This window comes from Tauraco erythrolophus, chromosome 12 (assembly GCF_009769465.1).
Source record: "Tauraco erythrolophus isolate bTauEry1 chromosome 12, bTauEry1.pri, whole genome shotgun sequence".
NCBI classification, from domain to species: Eukaryota; Metazoa; Chordata; class Aves; order Musophagiformes; family Musophagidae; genus Tauraco; species Tauraco erythrolophus.
In genome coordinates this window covers 17,573,205-17,591,828 of record NC_141476.1, presented here as the reverse complement: position 1 = coordinate 17,591,828, position 18,624 = coordinate 17,573,205, and the positions used below count along the sequence as shown (strand labels likewise).

At 40.3% G+C, this 18,624-nt stretch overlaps 1 protein-coding gene across 1 annotated transcript in view; it reads left to right on the top strand.

Moving 5' to 3' along the window:
- Window positions 1-18,624, top strand: part of STIMATE (STIM activating enhancer) — a 35,244-nt gene that overhangs the window by 6,213 nt on the left and 10,407 nt on the right. Inside the window, exons 4-5 of the mRNA XM_086619275.1 lie at window positions 13,510-13,558; window positions 15,356-15,451. Of these exons, the coding sequence (XP_086475401.1) occupies window positions 13,510-13,558; window positions 15,356-15,451 (145 nt within the window). The remainder of the gene's footprint in view (window positions 1-13,509; window positions 13,559-15,355; window positions 15,452-18,624) is intronic.

The following is an 18,624-nucleotide window of genomic DNA, read 5'->3' as shown; positions in this document are numbered from 1 at the left end:
GGCCCCTTTTAGGTACTGGAAGGCTGCTAGAAGGTCTCCCAGAAGCCGCCTTTTCTCCAGGCTGAATAACCCCAACTCTCTCAGCCTGTCTTCATAGGAGAGGTGCTCCAGCCTTCAGATCGTCTTTGATAATAATGTTCTGGGGAGCAGGGACTTGAGGAGGAATTAAAAGTAAGTCCAGTGGCCTTTCAAAAAAAAAAAAAAATCAGCTTAAAGAAAACTATTAGATACAAAAGAACTAAAGCATATGATTTTCAGTTGTTTTCTGTAGCAATTTTCTTCCTGCTTGAGCAGATTTGAAAATGTGTAAATGATTGTGAGTTGGCTTTGATACTGCGTGATGTCGGCAGTGAAGTACAGGCTTCTGAGGAATAGTACAAGGTTATTCTCCACTGTGATTTCCTACGATGTAGGGCAGTGGCCTGCTAGCAAGGTGATGTTTTATTGATAAAGGCATTATTTAAAAAGACTTGATGTTATCCTGACTTGATGACAGCCCATCCTTGTATGCATTCACTCTGAGTGACACAGTCCGCGTTCACAAGAATTGCTGAGGACCACCTTGGCAGGTGATATTTGCACCACTGATTTTAAAGCTTGTCCTGTACAGAAGATTCAAATCACAAACAGGATATTTCATGTTTATGGAAGTATGAACAGTTTTGTGCTTACGTACTGGATCACACCTTGACGAATGCACTTTATTCTTTTCTAGAACTCTTCACAAGTGGAAGTTCCTCATCATTGCTGGATATATCCAGTGCATGTTGGGGCATTACGCTAGCGTTAGGCAGTCCGAAATGGCTTTCAGGTGTCACAGCAACGGGGATGGACCCTCTTCGGTAAAGGAAGCCTCGTCAGACAAACTATTGAGCTCCGTTAAAAGGCGAGATCTGGGCAGGGAGCGAAGGGAGAGTAGACTTTTAAACAGTAAGAGGTGGGAGGAAAAAAAAATATGGAAGTAGAGGACTTTTCCATGGGACAGCGAGCGTGGGCTGGGCTGCCGGGCGGCCGCCCGGGGCGGAGGCGGCCCCTGGGGAGGACCCTGGACAGCTCCGCCGGCCCCGCTCCCGGCCCCGCTCCCGGCCCCGCTCCCGGCCCCGCTCCCGGCCCCGCGTGCGCGGGGGGTGCCCTTCCCTGGCAGCCGGTCCGCAGGGCTGGGCGACTCACGCCAAGGGGCGATGCAGTCGCCTCCCGCCCGGCTGGAGCCCGAGGGAGAAGGCGGATGGGGTGATGGTCGAAGAAAGATGGTGTTTTCCCCTCGGCCCAGTCCGTGGTGATCAGTAACGATCGGTGTCTCGGTGGGGTGTGCTAGAGAACAGCTGTTATCAACGGGTTAAGTGGCTGCAGGACTCAAAAGCCCTGTGAGGTCACTTTAGCCACAGCCAAGGAAAATGTGCCTTGCAATGATCAAGTGTTTTGGTATCCCCAGATGGTGAGGTGTCGCTTGCATCCGTGTTACATGGCCGTTTCTTGTTTGTTGTGAATAAATCATCAGTCCTTTCGGTATCCTTGTGACATCCTTATCTGCGTGGGAGACAAAGACGAGAGATGCACTAGGAGCTGTAGCAGGGAAAAATGCAACCACATGGGTAAATTAGCCTAGTAAATTCCTATAATTTACAATGCTAATGTTGTAGTACTCTTTAGTACATAAAGTACGTAGTTGGGATAAAGTCTGTCCATTGTGAGCTCTGCAGAAAAAGGCAAATCTTGCTGACAAACTTCATGTTGTATAAAAGCAAGCAATAATAGTGTTGGGAACAGCTCAGCTGATCCTTTAAGTGAAGCAAATAACCTGAAATGAATTCAGGAATAACAATTTTAAAGTTGTTTCCTATTTTGAAAACAGAAGACCAATCTTGTTTTGTAGCATGGTTAGGTATGTATCTGTGCATTTACTGACCATAGGAGAAACATGTTTTCATAGTGTTTAGTTCTGCTTAAAGTACATTTCCTTGTTTGTTTTTTTTTTTAGTAAAACTGCTTGTTAGATATCCGATTCATTGTTGAATCTAGATTGCAATAACTCTTTATTGGGTGGCTTAATGTGCTGATAGTGTCAAATCATTAATATTTTAGTGTCACTAAATGCAGCAACTATTCTTGAAATGGCATGCCAATAAAAGTTAAGGGGGGGAAAAAAGGTATCAGGTTAGACAAATAATCTGTAACCTCCAAGTAAGTTGCACGTTTCACCACACTTGTCTGATGCCCTTCTTTGTCTTGTTGGCTCAGAACATACTACATTTTCTTATTACTCAGCTGATTGCTGGATATAATTGTGCTCCAGATAATAAGATTGTTCTAATTATAATTACGCATGTCGTTCACATTATGAAATGGTTTAGGAATAAGGATAAGTTACGTTGACATTTGGAAACTATTAAAATGATAAATTATCCAGAACTCCAAAGCTGTGCTTAATTAGAACTAACTTCTGGATTGTTAGCTAGACTGTTGTTTAACTGTGAACTGCATAACGAATGTGTTCTTGACTAGTGTTTTATAATTAAATTTGTAAGGAGTTGATTTGTACAAACACACAGTGCGCAGTTTGGCATTCTGCACTCATATTAATTTCATGGTTAATGAAGTTTGCGTTCTTAAACTGGTATTTAACAAGGTCTTATCTGTGTGGATTTTGTTGATGAAATGAAAAATTAGGTCTGCTTTCTCATGCCTGCTGGTAGGAAATGCTTTACGTTCTCAAAGATTTGATCAGAGCAAAACGTGTTCCCTATGAACCGTAATATGTCACGTCTCACTGGCAGGCTGAACGCATGCCTGGAGCTTGCCTGAGACTGTCTTCGCAGGTGCTGTAGTACAGGGAGGAGGTTTTAGGGTTTAATCAGGAATAATTAAACTTGTTCACGCTGTTGTTCAGGGTACTGAAGACCTGTTTTTCTACTGCTGACCCTGAATCCCACATTTTATATATATTCGTTGCCATAACCTCGTACCTATGTTCTCATAGGTAATGAATGTTGAGGATGAAAACATGCTAAAATGGATTCACAGTTCCAGTTCCCCATAGTTCATGGTCATGGTTCAGGTTTATAGTTCCAGGTGTAAGTTAGTATGGCACCAATCATTCTTACCCAGCTGGACTGAGTTGAGATAATGAACTACTAATCAACTCAAGGTACCGATCCTGCCTACAAGAGGCAGGCCATTTCCTCCTGGCTGCGGAGGATGCAACAGCGTCCTTGGTGCCGCAGCCCAGGCTGGTGAGCAACAACTGAGCGACAAGTTAGTAAGTTAGCTGAGCTAGAGTAGGGAAAAGTCATGCCAAGGAAGGTACTAAACTTTTTTTTTTAAAATAAATGGTCTTGTCATTGGAAATATTTTTACTTTGGTGGTCTTAACTTCTGTCACATTTTTGACTACCCCAGATTCTAAGACCAACCATTCCTCCTGTTGTAGTGATTCGTGTGTGTTGGCTCACCTGATAGAAGACGAACAGAGTGCTGTTTCCTTGTTTTATCTGTCTCCAGGCATTAAATAGAGCTCAGGAGGACTTGGGAAGCAGCTGGCCTGTAAGTTGCAAGGTGCTCCCAACATGAAGATTTGTGACAAAAAATTTATTTGTATATTTCTTCTGTTTGAGAGGTCTCTCCATTGCTGTGCTCTACTGATACTATGGAAATAGATGAACCAATGGAATTAACTAGAAATTGTTGGGGAGAGGTGAACTAAAGAGAGGAGTTCTTGAATTTCTGAGGGTTTCAAATTTAAGGGTAAATTTTACAGGACTGACATCAGTTTGGTAACTGATATAACTTAGGAAATCATTGTCCTGGGCTTGAATGCTTAAAACTTGACCAAATATTGTTTTATAGGGTTCATCTTACCAATTTTGGACAAGCTAGCCAGTCATCTTGGATGGGTACTTACAGAAACAACCTTTGCTTGCTTCTTGTTGTTCCACTCTAGTGTTTTTCTTCCTGTTTGTCAAAAATCCGCTTTTTTTTTTTCCAATGGAACAAAACTGACTTGAAAATTACAAACAACTATTCATAACTAACAACTTATATCCTCTGTCTCTAATAAGTTTTTGAATATGTTATGCCCTAAAATTTTAATTCCTTTTTGGAATAATTGCTCTTCATTTCTTACTTGTGCTGGAAAATACCATCTACTGTGCAACTTCTTCCAGCATACTTTTCTTGTTTTGAGGCTGCTGGTGTGACTAGCAGCACATGTTAGTTTATATGCGTAGAGTTTTAATGCTTTCATTGCAAGGTACTTGTAACGTTAGAAGGTGAAATAGTCTGAGGAGCTTTAAAATTAAAAAAGGGGGGGGGGGGTGGGCAGGGAGGGGAGAGGAAGAGGAAACCACCCTCCCCCATCTGATCTTAAAAACTTGAGCTTGCTTATGGCAGTATCTTTTTAGTGCTGGAATTAGGTTTTGATGTTGTGAAGCTTTTATGAAAATTACACAAACGTTAAGAGGTATGAATCTTTATCATTAACAAGAATGCTCCTGCATGTGGAAATTGTTGCACGTTCTCATCTTGATTTCAGAAGTTTAATTTACGCAGTAAATACCTAGTTGTTAAATACTTTGTATCAAGAAGTCTACATAATTGGCTGCTGACTCATGACATTTGATTGTGTGTAAAGAGAACGTGTGGAATTAGGTTGTGTATTTTTTTGGGTTGTTAAAGCAGTTGGTGTTATGTGAAATGTCTTGCTTGCAATTCAGTGCTTCGGTAGTTTAAGCAGCCTAGGAAAAATGAATCCAGTAGGCAAAGCTATTCAGAATTTAAATGGACTCTAAATATATAGTGTGCATCTACTTTTGACCTCCTTGATTTAATATATTTTCTCGTTTATCATTTTCTACAACTGAAGACATGGTTTTCCTTTCACATTCTTTTTGGGTATATCTGAACTTAAATTTTTGGGTTCGCTTTCTGCTTTTAAAACTGCCACAGTTACTGGCTTCATTAATATTTTAATGAATGAGGAGTGAGTTCATAGCTGTGCTTTGGCAGTTCTGTCAGTTCCCAAGAGCTGGTTTAAAGCAACCAGCTTGAATGACTTAAGGTTCATTGATACCCGTAGTCATACCAGTAACGTTAGGAAAGCTTCATCTATTATTGAGTGATCTTGTGCATGCTGTACGTGAAAATGCTGTTGTGAATCATAAATTGCTGCTTAGTGCACATTAATATGGATTGGTTCTGTTTGTTTTGTACTAAATAATTCATGTTTCCCAAATGGTTCTTATTTTTAATAGAAAAAAAAAATCCACTTGAACACAGCAGACTATTTTTCAGCTCTCACTGGATGTATGTATTGCATGGTGGGAGCGGGCTGACTGTTTCTCTAGCAATGTTTTTGGGGGTTTTTCTGATAGTTGTTTAATAACACCTGATTCAGAGCATAAAAGTTTTTGCAAGAGGGCTGCTTATTAAACTTCTAAAGCAAATCTTACAGGTACTTTTAGTACTGGAGGTACAGGAAAGCTGGAGAGGGACTTTTGACAAGGGCGTGTAGTGATAGGACAAGGGGCAATGGATTTAAATTGAAAGAGGGGAGATTTTGATTAGATCTAAGGAAGACATTTTTCACTCAGAGGGTGGTGAGGCAGTGGAGCAGGTTGCCCAGAGAAGTTGTAGATGCCCCATCCCTGGAAGTGTTCAAGGCCAGGTTGGATGAGGCTTTGGGCAACTTTGTGTAGTGGAGGGTGTCCCTGCCCATGGCAGGGGAGCTGGAACTAGGTGATCTTTGAGGTCGCTTCCAACCCAAACCATTCTGTGATTCTATGATTCTTTGATTTGCTTTGCTTCAGCTGTCTTATACCTGTTGAGGAAACAATAGCATATACTTCTGCCTCTGAAAGGGCTGGGAAACTGTGATTTGTTGTGACCTTTCAAGCAGAGCACACCTTGACCGAGCAGCGCTACGTGTGCTAAATGCAATGACAACAAATGCCTGTCTCTAAGATCAAATCTTGTCTTATAACTTCAGTATTTGGGTAAATATTTCCTAAGCTACTTGTGCTGTTTACCTTGGAGTTCTTAAAGCAGTTGCTTGCAATTGTTTATTTTTAGTATTGCTGAAGCATTGGCATGTCTCAGGCAGTGAAGGGCTGAATCCTGTTTACATAGTGCGTATCACGTGTGTTTTCTGACTTCCAAAGCACTGCGCTCCCTGGGGAGGCAGCAGATAGGTTAGCGCTTGGGAGTGAGAACTTGTGTCTAATTCCTTGTCTGCTAGCTTAGTTTAGCTATTTTTAAAGTAAGCTTTACCTTGAAAAAAACAAGGTAAAAAGCTTGATTACAGTGGCTATTGACGTGGTGTGTCTGGGCTGCATGCTCTGCTAAGACGCATTTTTTCCTTCATTGTCAGCCAGGTTAATGCTTCTGTCGGAACCTCACTGTCATGTGCCACTGGGATGGGTGAGACCAGCCTTGCTGAGATTGGCTTAGACTGAGTTGTGTGTGGCAGGTAATATCACTTGTTTGTGCGTCCCTCGGCCAATCTTTATAAACTAAACATTTGGAAACTTACCATTTTTTTGCTTAAAATATGTATGTGTTAGGAATAAAAAGTTCACCAACCTCAAGTAGTGCATTTGACTGCCCTTCCTGAAGAAGCAACATAGTCTGTTTTATTCCAAAGCTCAGCTAGTAGTATTTTTTTTTTTCTGATAATGATTTGTCCTCTTAGCCCTGCACTGTGAAGGGGAGCTTCACTTTGTGATAGCCGTTCCCTTAGTTATCACAAAACCATTGTAGGAATAAAACTTACAGATAGGCTTTTAGCTGGGTGTGGAAGTAACTATAATTATGTAACTTCCAGTAACTGTAATTCTCCAGTTTATCTGGCAAGCACTGCTGCCCATTTGATAAATTACATGAAATCCAGTGTTGGCGCATCATTTTCCATCATCTGTGTTGAGACAAAAGAGCCGCAGTCATGAGATAGCTGGGCTTGGCTGACACTGGGCACTAGCGTGTTTAACTTTGCAGTAAAACAGAGTCCCTTGTTCGGCTCTGGCAGGAGTGCCAGTCAGACTCGTTTAACTGTCACAAAGCTTTTCCTGCCTAAAAACTGTAGCCACAATGTCATTCTGACTGCTGCCACTGGAACGAAGATGCTGGGATAAGGTCTGCCGTTTTGCAGGTACTGCATGACTGTCCAGGCACTGAATCATTAGTCTTAGGATGTCTCTGAATAACTAATTAGCTGGGTCATTAAACATTCTTGTGGCCAGCATTTCAATAAAGCTTCTCTCTGGGTGACTGTCTCTAATGGACGAGTTCTGAGCTGCACATACCTCCACAGAACCATTGAGGGCAAGGACACAGTGGAATTAAGAAAAGAGGTTGGGTGCTTGCATGGCTAATACTGTTTTCTGTCTTAGGGAAGTTTTAAAAAAATCCTCTTTGCAGGGGAGCAAAGCTGGTGAGCTCATGCACTTCATGTAGTATGTCAGTCTTTAACATGCACTAGAGAAAAATTTTCCTCTGAGTTATTCCATAACTTTTTTCATCATGGAGAAACCATAGTTCCTGGTATCCTTCTCCAGCACAGCTGTATCGCTGGGCGTAGCTGGAAATCAGTTGCTCTAGTCCAGTATCATTTCTGCTGTAGTATAACTGGTGTCCCAGAGTTCTGACAAGTCTAGATCTATAAGCAGAAATATAATGAAGAATTTGAGGTTCTTATGTAGGGAAATAAGCAGCAGGCTTTCCAGATATGCTTGATGGAGCATCCCAGTTGTAGTTAATGGGGCATAGGTAGAGAAGGAAGAATTGCAGGGGGGTAAAAGTTGAATTACCAAGAACATAGCACATTTTCTTTTTTGTCTGGAGATATGAGCAGCAAGCCAAAACCACTGGTTCTTTTGGTCTTTTTTTGCAATTCCATCGGCTGTCTCTCTTTAAAACAAACACACCTCACACCCTGCCATGTTCCTGGTTTTGTTTTTTTTTAAAAAAAACCCTGCAAATATAGGGAGATGCTGAGCTCGTGTCTCGAAAGCATTTGGCATTTGAGTGATATGTGGCTTACACGATTATATACCTTTTTGTAAGGCATCATTTTAGCCTGCTCTCATTAGGTGTGTTGTTTCTTGTAAAGCTATTTTAAGAAAGAAAATGTTTATTTTGGGGAAATCTGTGATTTCTTTTTCCCTCTTTGCTGCTACCAAGAAAATAATGGAGGGGGATAAAGTGAAACTGCAGGACAAGCCTCTTAAAAGCTTTGCTTAGTGGGAAAGGGAAGTAAGTTCAAACGTCTGATAAAGATCACAGGTAACATAAAATTCACTGACAGTTGTCATTCCATGGTGGCGTGAATTTTCAGGAATTATTCTCGAGAGTAGTCTGAATTATTCTTTCAGAAGTAGTCTTGTGAAATTCTGCGTCAGATTCTGAGTTTGTATGCTTATCCTTGGTTTGACTCTTCAGCTGTTACTCCATACGTACTTAGTAAAACGGTGTTCTACCGGAAACTTTAGTACTTGTCTTTAATGTGAAATGATGTGAATTAATATCAAAGTAACCCTTCAAACCCCAGCAGTCTTGCAGTATGAGGGCTGCGCTGGAGGATCTGTCTGGTTGCAACATGTAATTCAGGAAGCCCAGCAAAGCTGACCTGCTGGTGGAGATTCAATGCTCTCATGATGTAACACTGTATGGAAGCTCAAACTGCAGCAGATTTCTCGCTGTTCAATTCTGTGCATACATGTATACTTGTGTGGGCATGATTTTAGTTAGCCATACTTTGGTCCTCAAGTCTTGGACCTTTTAAACGTCATGTCACAGAAAGATGATTTTTAGACTTACAGACCAATTTTTGTTAGAAGGGACTCCAAATGTCACCTGCTCCCACCACCAGTAGGGCCAGCCTACATCCCGTTGCTCGGAGCATCGTGCAGGTCTATGAGACTGAAATCGCTGCACTCTCTCTGGACAATGCAGAGTTTAATGGCTCTCACTGGACACTTTCTACCTCTATCATGCTGGAGCTTCCCTGGCTGCAACTTGTGACTGTTTCCTTGTGGCTATTGCCTGTGCATCTGCCAGAAGGGTCCGATTCTGTCCTCACCGAAACTGCCCCGCACATGAGCAGGTTTGCATGTGTGATGTGCCAATGTGATCTTATCCTTGCTAACCTCTCCTCCTTTTGGTTTCTTCTATTTGGCTAGCTCAGCGGTCGCTTTGCTGAGTTCTGATGACAGAAATGTGTGGGAGGTTTATGAAACAAAACATTTTGTCACATGCTTTGTCTTTGACCTGTTTTTGAAAAAGTTTTGTGAAGCACTGGAAATACAGGTGAAATTCCGAATTGTCTCCTCAGAAGAGCAGTGTTATTGTAGTACAGCTGTGGAGGACATCAAACATGTTGAATATTCTTCAGCTTATTTTCCTTTTTTTTGGATTTCAACTTGATGAGCTAGGTAAATCTTCTTAGATCTTTATTTGGATCAGAAAGATTCTTACTGTGAACTGCCAGAACATGTGCCTCAGAAATGCAGTGATCCATGATGTGTAGAAACATTTCACATGTTTGAGTTGGGCCAGTTTTGTGCTGCTACAAGAGCAGCCATCCGGAAACTTGGAGTTCTTAAATTCATGAAGTTACTTCACATCAGCAAAATATTTCCTGTGGGAATTTTTGGGAGAGTGAAGGAGAGAGAGGAGGATAGGCTGAATTCCAAGTACAGATTCAAGTGTTGCTTTTCGTATTGACACTTTGAAGGGGTTTTGCTTTATTTCTTGTCTCTGTTCTTGTATATGGCCTTTATTCTTATAGAATTCTGAGTCTTCAGTTTTCTGGAATACTGATTGCAAAACTCCTGTGTAAAAGTAACTGTTAGAAACCCTTCCACAGTACTCTGGCGTTAATTATTCCTAGAATTTCAATGAAACGGGAAGGCAGTTTAATGAACTTGAGTTTTGCATTAGTGATACTCTGCCTTAAATGCTTATCTATTATCTGTCCATCTGGCAGCTCACATGCCTGTTGGCAGAAGTGCTTTTATTTCTTTTCCTGAAAAATTCTGGCACTGAATGTATAAACAAGCAGCACTTCTTTCTTCATTTATAATTCAGCATGAAATTCTGAGCATTATTAGTTAATTAATATTAAATATGGTGAATTCTTGCTAGTGCGAGTATAACGCCCTGAATTGAAGCATATGGAGTGGTACCACCTCCTCACAGTGAGAAGCTGGCAGATTGAGATCCATCTGTCAGCTGACACACGCACCAGTGCCCGTCTCCGAGTTTACGGTGAGGCGATGCAGACTGCCAAGAGAAACTGTGAGAGGGGCTGAGACCATCTACAATCGTGGCATATTTGGTGGGAAGGCAAGTGGAAGAATTGCTTTCCCCTCCCCAATTTGCTTAAAAAAAATATTATAAAATCTTTATTTGAAAAAATGTACTGGCTTTTGGTTGTGAAAATAATTTATTAATAGCAAACATGCTATGGACCCTGAGCTTCCCAGCCTGTTGGGTTTTTGCTCAGTTTGCTTACTGGGAAAAGCCCCAGCTGTCTGCAGCCATGCAGAAAACACACTTCCTTTCTGGGGGAAAAGTTAAATTGCTCTGAACTTGAACCACTCTGATGTGATTGTACGTTGTGCTGGGTAAGCAGCGTCACCCAGATGCTGCATCAAGGGTGCGTAGGACAATACCTGGTGATATCTGCTGATGTTCACAGACATAGAGCTGCAAGAAACTAGGTTGAGAAAACAGCCCTGTTTCATAGGGATCTACTGGGCTTTCAACTGTGCGGGTACATATTCATCAGGTAGCAACTCCTAAAACGTTAAGACATCTCTAGTGACATTCAAAGTTAACGCTTCGTGTTTAATGTTAACTCAAATGAAACTTGAAAATTTCAAAATTTCAGAATTGGCCAGAGAAGCACAGACCTTCTGAAGTCTTTTTCTCAGTATGGATAAAATTTGACATGGTGTTAGTTGAAGCTGTTTTGAATATCCTCTTCTAAAGCGATTTTTTGGTGAATACTTTAGAGAGAGAAATGAATCCACAGGCTTATACAACTTCTTCAGAGTAATAATAGACAAAAGCCTAAGCCTGGAAATTCACCCTTCCTCACCCCCCCAAAGTATGCAAATCTTACCAGTTTAATTTCTGTTTTGTCTACAGAAAAGCATCTTGCACAAATTCTGCACTAAGCTGAAACTTCTGGTTTTTGCATTTATTTTGTGATGCTTTGTGGCTTCTGTTGTTGTGCAAATGTGACACTAATTAAAGAAATCCATAGTGTGACTGGGGAGGACTCATCATAAGCAGCAAACTGGTCAGCTTAGCTGCTGTTGCTCATTTTGAACGGAAGTTTTGTATTTATGGCATGCTGTTCACAGAGAAAACTGCTGGCAAATGTTGCTATTGCAGCTTCATCTTTGGTGTAAATGTACGGTCTTTTCCTCTCGTCACTTTTTAATTTCTTATGGTCGTATTATATGGGGGTGAAACACAGTTTCTCTCTGTGCTGTCAGAAGCAGTAACAGGACAGACAGTAAAATGGCAAGTTGTTAGCTCGGTGCTCCCTGCAACTGCTGCCTCTCCACCTTGGCGGTGAATTTTTTTTTAATTTATTTTAAGGCATTTGGGTAATTATATTAATGCCATATTGTATGAGGATGGTTTGCTTTCGGGGAAATTGTGTTACTGGTGAAAAATTTGTGATTGATTCATAAACCATGATGTGTTTTGAAGGCTTGTGAGCTAGGTAAGCACAATTTATATACAGCACCCTATTTAAAACTTCAGTTCGTTGCTAATACCTGGAGAAGCAGGCTGAAATACCTCATGATGTTTTGCCTGACCTGTACCTGCTATAGTTTGTGCCTTTTAAGACAGAATCTCTGCAAGCTGAAGGGGAGGAGGAGAATCAAGGCTTAGATTTGTTTTTTGGTTGGGTTTTGGTTGTTTTTTTTAAGAGATAATTTCTGAAGAGCCTAAATAAATATTTTTCAAGACTTACATTGAAGGAACTGGGGAGTGACACTGAACCTTAGATGAAGGAAGTAAAACCCATATATAAAACCCATGCTGAGTGGAAAGGTTTTCCATTACCCTGTTATCTTTGGTCTGTCTTTGGGGTATATAAGGAATTGGTATCTTGTGGCTGTATCAGAAAATAAATCTGTGTTACGACATTAGGCCAGACTGGGCAGAGGCAAGGCTGCTGCGGCTCCATGCCCCAAGTCTGATCCGTGGCAGGGCTGAGCAAGTGTTCCCAGTAGGCAAAAAGGTTTTCTTGCCCAGAAAGAGTTAGAAATGGAATTTCCTAAGAAGATAAAATGAACTGCAGATTAGACAATACAAGTGTATGGACCAGCCACTGTTTATATATGAGCAACTATTTTATCCCCTTATCTCTCTGTTTTCCCCACACTTATTCCTCCATGAGTCATCTAGATCCTTCCCTTTCCCTGCCTCTGTTTCCTCCTCTAAACAACCCATAGTAAGTCTTGTGCAATCCCAGAACGCTCTTCTGCTGCATCCCATACCTGTCCCGTACTCTGATGCACTGACCACCTGCCTCCCAAATTGCTCTGGAGCTGGCTCCCCAGGGTGGGTGTCACCCCTGGCCAGTGGGGCTGAGACTCTCCTGGGACAGCCATCCCTTCCCCTGAGTCCATAATTTGTGTTCCCCCATCTGCCTTTGGGCTTCTGCTCCTCTTGGGCCCTTGGGGATGGACCTGGGATGGGCTGTTGGCTCCTGGGGTGGACCTGGGAGTGGCTGGGCAGGGTGTGATTTGGGCTCCCCCTCCTTTGTGAGTGTGCAGAGGAGCTTTCTATCAAATGCCCAAACAATTTGTACTATAAACTGTATCAAGATTGAAATAGACAAATTAATCTATCTTTTTGCCTTTGTATAGTTGGCATTAATTTTAATACTCAATACTTTTTTTTAGTTTTTAATATGTTAACAAATATCAACCTTTTTGTGAAGCGATGATCTGACTAAAAAAAGTCCTGCTTTCTTTTTTGCAATTCAGTTTGCCTCCAAAGTCTTATTTGTCTTCCATAAAATAAATATACTTTGTCAGAGAATATATTTGTCCTGTTACTAATTCACTTTATTAATTTCTGATATTATAGATTGCCTGTATATTGTGAGAATACTTTCCAATTTGACTTCTGATCTCTGGTGAGCAGAAGAAACGGCTTTTTCTAATAACTGCTTTCCTATCGGAAATTGAATTTTCTGGATGGGCTGCTGTAAAAGCTAAGGCCAATGAAATGGTGGTTGTAATAGATTATTTTTTTCACGTGTAGTGTATTGGCAGTCAGACGATGGATCTCCAGGAACTTGAAGGTGGCGGAAGGGAGCCACTTTCTTTAAGATGTATCCTTAGAGACTGATAAAGTGAAATGCGGTTGTGTAAGATCTAATTTGTCAAAGAGTGTAGTGTTTCTGCAAGATGTTTTACTTTCACTTTTCTGTAGTTCCGTTGCTTTGGGAGTTGCTGATTGTCTTCAATTACTGTTTTTGTTTTCTTCTTAGTAAAACGCTTCAGAGAACCAAAGCATGAAAGACGTCCCTGGAGGATATGGTATGTTTCTGCATGTTTAATCTTTTTTTTTTTTTTTTTTTTTTTTCTGGTGTGTTTTAGAAATTGAAGGAATGATTGTTTGCATATGATGATTAAAAAAAAAAGTGATGACAATACATTAGTGACTTTTTTTGTGAGGAACAAAAGAAGTTACCAGAATACATGAGTCAACAAAAAGTTATCTTCTGTATGTCCCTGCTGGTTCTTTCTTACTGAATCCTTCCAGGAATCTCTACAAAGACGTGCATTTAGACATAAAGCTTCAAGTTGTGCTGCTTCTTGTAGATGGAAACTTACAGTTGCCCTAAGATGCATCTGAATGTCTACAAACTTACATACGTTTACAAGAAGTTCTCAGCTTTAAACAAAATTCCATGTTTTGTAGCTATCCTACTACTTAGAGAAACAATATGGTCGAAGATATAAATACATAAGCCTTAAAAGAATACAGTGTAAAAAGTATGTTTGGTGTTATTACTTTTTTAAGTTGCTGGACTGTAGCAGTGCCAATGTAACCTGTACTAGTTTTGAGACTGATGTAAATGTTAAGCTGTTGTTCCAGTTGTTGAAGACTTCAGGGGTTTAAATTCATCTCTTACAATGCTGCTTTTCAGAACTAATCCTGACTTTCGTTTTATTGAAAAACTAAATACAGAATCTTTGTGTACTACGTTCTACCTCAGCCTGAAATTCTGAGTAGTGTGGTGATTTTTAATTTTTAAGCAAAAAATCTTGTTCTGGGACTATTGTCATTTAGAGAGTGGTGTACTGATTAGATGAGTAACTCGCTGGCTTCCGGCCTCGTCTCCAACGCTGTGCTTTGTGTCGTGCAGTGCATGCAAGGTAATGCAGTTTGAGACAAAGGTGTCAGGGAGGGGAGATGAGTTCAGGCATATAATGTTGTTTGGATCTGTTGGCGTGTTTGGATCTTTTTAGACATGGAAACAACAGGTAAAATGGGTGTTGATCTGTATAAAGAAAACACTCTTGCCTACAGAAAACTTTTGACATGATTCCTGTATTTAACATGTAATAAAACATCCACTGGAAGTTTTGGTTTTGATATGATGATAAAAGAATGTTAAGGGCTGGAGTCAATACTGAATCAGTACTTAAGCAATTTTTTTAAATATTTCCCCTGTAAGTGGCAAACTATTTTCTCTCTAACTCTGTCATCTGCTTTGGAGATAATACTTGCAAGGTTACAATTCTTTTGCAGTGCAGTCTAAGCTGTTGTACTACAGATGAAATTAAGTGAGACCACTTCATGCTTTCAAATGAAAAATTTGACTTTTTAGCTAAATACTACAGATAAAGGACTCATTAGCCAGCTATTAAATTGCTCAACAAGCACATGATGAGGATTTTATTTTTGTCTGTGCCGCAAACTTGCTGAAAATGCATACATGTAAAAGGACTGAAATATCCCAACGAGGCTGGGATACTCATCATTTACAGGAGGTTATTAAAGACTTAGCTAGGTTTAGTGAGGATTAGCTCTTGGATAATGCATATGATACCGAGAGGATGTCCCTAAACTTTAAATTTACAGTGGCAATGTTTCAAGTTAGTATGATTTGGTTCATTGTTAACAATATTCAAGAAAAAAGGGGCAGAGTGTAAAATGGAACATTAAGTAAGCTAAATACCATGACGCTTTATCATTCTGGTGTTCTCTTTTGAAGAAAACATGAATAACTGAGATGGAATTTAAATATAAAATAATGTAAATTTACGATGTCAGACTGTGTTGTAAACAGTTTTGTGTGTCTTGAAAACTGTTTTCACTTTATTCAGGTTTTTAGATACTTCCAAGCAAGCCATAGGGATGTTGTTCATCCACTTCGCAAATGTCTATTTATCAGATCTTACAGAAGAAGATCCCTGTTCACTGTGAGTATTTAATTGCAGAATAATTGTTTTTTATGGAAGTTCTGCTGTTGAGTTTGGTGGTGTATGTGGACGATAACGCAAGCTAGAGCTGAGAAACCCATTTTCATGGTAAAAATCGATCACTTTCAAAAACCTTGTAGTTTAAGCTTAGTTAATCAAGGGTCAGAGTTCTGGTCTTTTAATTCATGGCTGGCGGGACCTGCAAAAACTTTCTAGGCCATGTTTTAGACTGAGGGTAAACTCTTTCTACTTCTCCCTCTCCAGTTAATGAATGAGGACTTAGCATGCACATTGTAATAGGAGGCTGTTTGCTGAAGGAGGTGCTAGGAACCAAAGGAAATGGTGACTACAAAGTTGTATACGCTGACCTCGAGCTGCACTGTTCACTGCTCCAAGGCTTTGATATCAAGTCAGGTTGCTTTCAGGGATATTTAGCGAAAAACATTCATGCTTGTATTTTCTTCTAAAACCTACATTAGCTACTGCAGTATTATTTTCATTTTGTTAAAGCAGGAAATCTTGCTCGGTACCCAGGCAGTTAGTACAAAAATTAATTTCACAATGTCACGCTTGGAGCAGTGTGACTACGTAGATAAGCATTTCACTGTAGTGTATTAAACCTGAAGATTTTATGACTAAGACCCCGTCAGGCTCTTTACAGGAGCTCCTGAAGCAAATTGTAATTGTTTGGGTTCATTCTTGATAGGGCTCATGCTCAAAGAAGCTTACACATTCCCGGTAATAGAAGCTGTGAAATTACTTTTAAAAGCCTAGTAATTTGCCCTTTAAAACCAATCCAGTACCTTCAATTGCATCTGCTCACTGTTGTCCTTTGGTAAACAAAGGAGCTGCACAGCTCAAGGAATATGCTTGTGTTGTTTCACAAGCCTGTTTTATTTCCCTTATTCCTCCTTAGTTTCTTTTGTGTTCCTGCATGCTATAAATGTGCAAGTAAAACACTGCTTTTCTCTTCCCATCACAAAGCATTTTGGTAGAGAAAATGCATTTATTTTAATATGCTAACAGTAAAGTTTAAGTTATAATTACGACAGTTTCAATAATACCAGGCATCATTGTAGGGTTTTCCTTGTTTACTGATTTGAGAGTTTCCTGATATATTTAAAAACCGGCAGGTGCAAATTGCTTTCATTCCATTTTTATATATTCAAGTATATATTCAAGTAAGCTAACCAAAGCATATCCAAAATTGTCAGTGTTTAAAGCTAAAGCTCAATAGTTTATTACAATATTATAAAATTAAAATTTTGTGCTGTGTACTGAGTTTTCAAATAAAAGGTTTACTAACCTGTGCGTTCTCTTCTACGTGTTCTAATATAGTCTACATAACTTTACTTTCTAATGCCAGTTTTTATGGTGTAACATGACACAAAATAAGTAAGAGAGTGAGGTAGAGAACTGTTATTCACTGTTCTCAGGATAACAAAAATTACAATATGGAGCTGTTTAATTTTCTGGACAAGGGTGCAGGTCCTCCTTGTTAGCAGAAAAAATAGCATGTAGTATTAGCCAAAGCCACTTATGCTTCCTTGAGAAAAATATCTCTTAAGTGTGTGAATGGGTCAAAATCAGTGAGTAAAAGCAATATTTCTGTCTGTGACTTTAAATAACAATAAATTTTTTCAGCAAATTCAAACATGGATAGTTTTCTGTTCTTTCCTGTTCCGCAGTTTGTGGATTATTTTCAGAGCAAAAGTGGAAAATGCAGTTTTAGAAAACATTGTGGTTCAAAGCTTGGAAAGAACTCCAATTGGAAGTTGCTATTCGTTAGTTTGGGAATGTAGTGCTGGAATTCAGGCAGGTGTGTGATAATATCAAAGCTGATAAAACATCTGTTAAAACACCTCGACAAGTGGGTGGTTGTTTGAAGGATTTTAAACAGGAAAAGCAAACAGCACTCCTTTGCTGTAGCGCAGGGCACTCAGCCGGCTGCGTGCCGTACACCGGGAAGTTTGTATCAATTCCAGCCTTCTACACGCTGAACTCTCAGCCAAATGCATTTATCTGGTAGCAGCAGTGACTCGTGGTGCTGTCTGTGCTGGTGCACGGGTTACCCGGTTACTGGTGAGCAGGGTTAATGCAGGCTGTTGCAGAAGGAGCACCTTGCCTACATGGAGTGAGCCTGATGAGCTTGGGAATACCAGGCGTGCTTGGCCTGCGCTGCGAGCCGCGATTTGATGTAAAATAGGTGTTGGCACAGCTCTGCTCCCTGCTCCTGCTGGCTGCCTTCCTGCCGTAGGCTTACAGCAGCCCCTTGTGGCCTCAGAATGGCTCATGTAGGCTTCTCGTGGCTGAGGTTCCTCTGCCAAATCCAAAACTTTAACGTTTGTCTAATGCCAAGTTCATTGGAACTCTGATTTGACACACAACTATTAGGAAATAACTGGTTTTTAGAAAGTTTATGAGTAAGTCTGGGCTGAAGCAAGGCATGTTGGCTTTATTGTTATTTTCAAGCTACTGTCGAATGGGATTTTGAGGGTCAGAACAGCTCCTTTACTGTTTTGAATGCACATATTCTTTGCTTTCCACTCGCTGATACTATTTTGTCCACATCAATTTGTCTCTGCAGCCAGCAGAAGCCCACAGGTCTCTGAATTGCTATTTTTAGCTCTGCAGAGAAGTTCCTATGGACTCCAGAGTTTACCTTAAGTATTTGGAATTCCCAAATAATAATCTCAGTAACAGGGACTTCCTATGTGTCTTATAGCTGGCTCTTTGTGAGCTGCTGTTTAGTTCAGCTAAAATCAGTGATAGTAAATAAACCAAACTGACTTACAAAATGCTCTGAATTTCAGCTGCACCTTTTAATGAACCTAAGAATTAATTTGAAACCTGTAGTAATCTCTAGTTTCCTGAAGCACAGGTAAGATCCCAGAAACTGTACTGTCTAGGTGTGGTTTTCCACTGCTCATTGCTCCTTGTTGAGGCTGGAAAAGGGCTCCCTTGAAAAACTGTCTGGTTGTGGTATCTTTTCCCCTCGAAATGAAAGCCTTTTGGGTTAGGTTTTCTACCTTCAAATTCCTTGAGTTGTCTGTAAGATAACGTCTCTTTTTATTCCTTTTCCTTTTATTGCTTTGGTTTTATTCAAATACAGGTTTTCCATGCAGAACGAACTGAGCAATGGTAGAAAGGAAATCTGGTTTTAATTTAAAGGA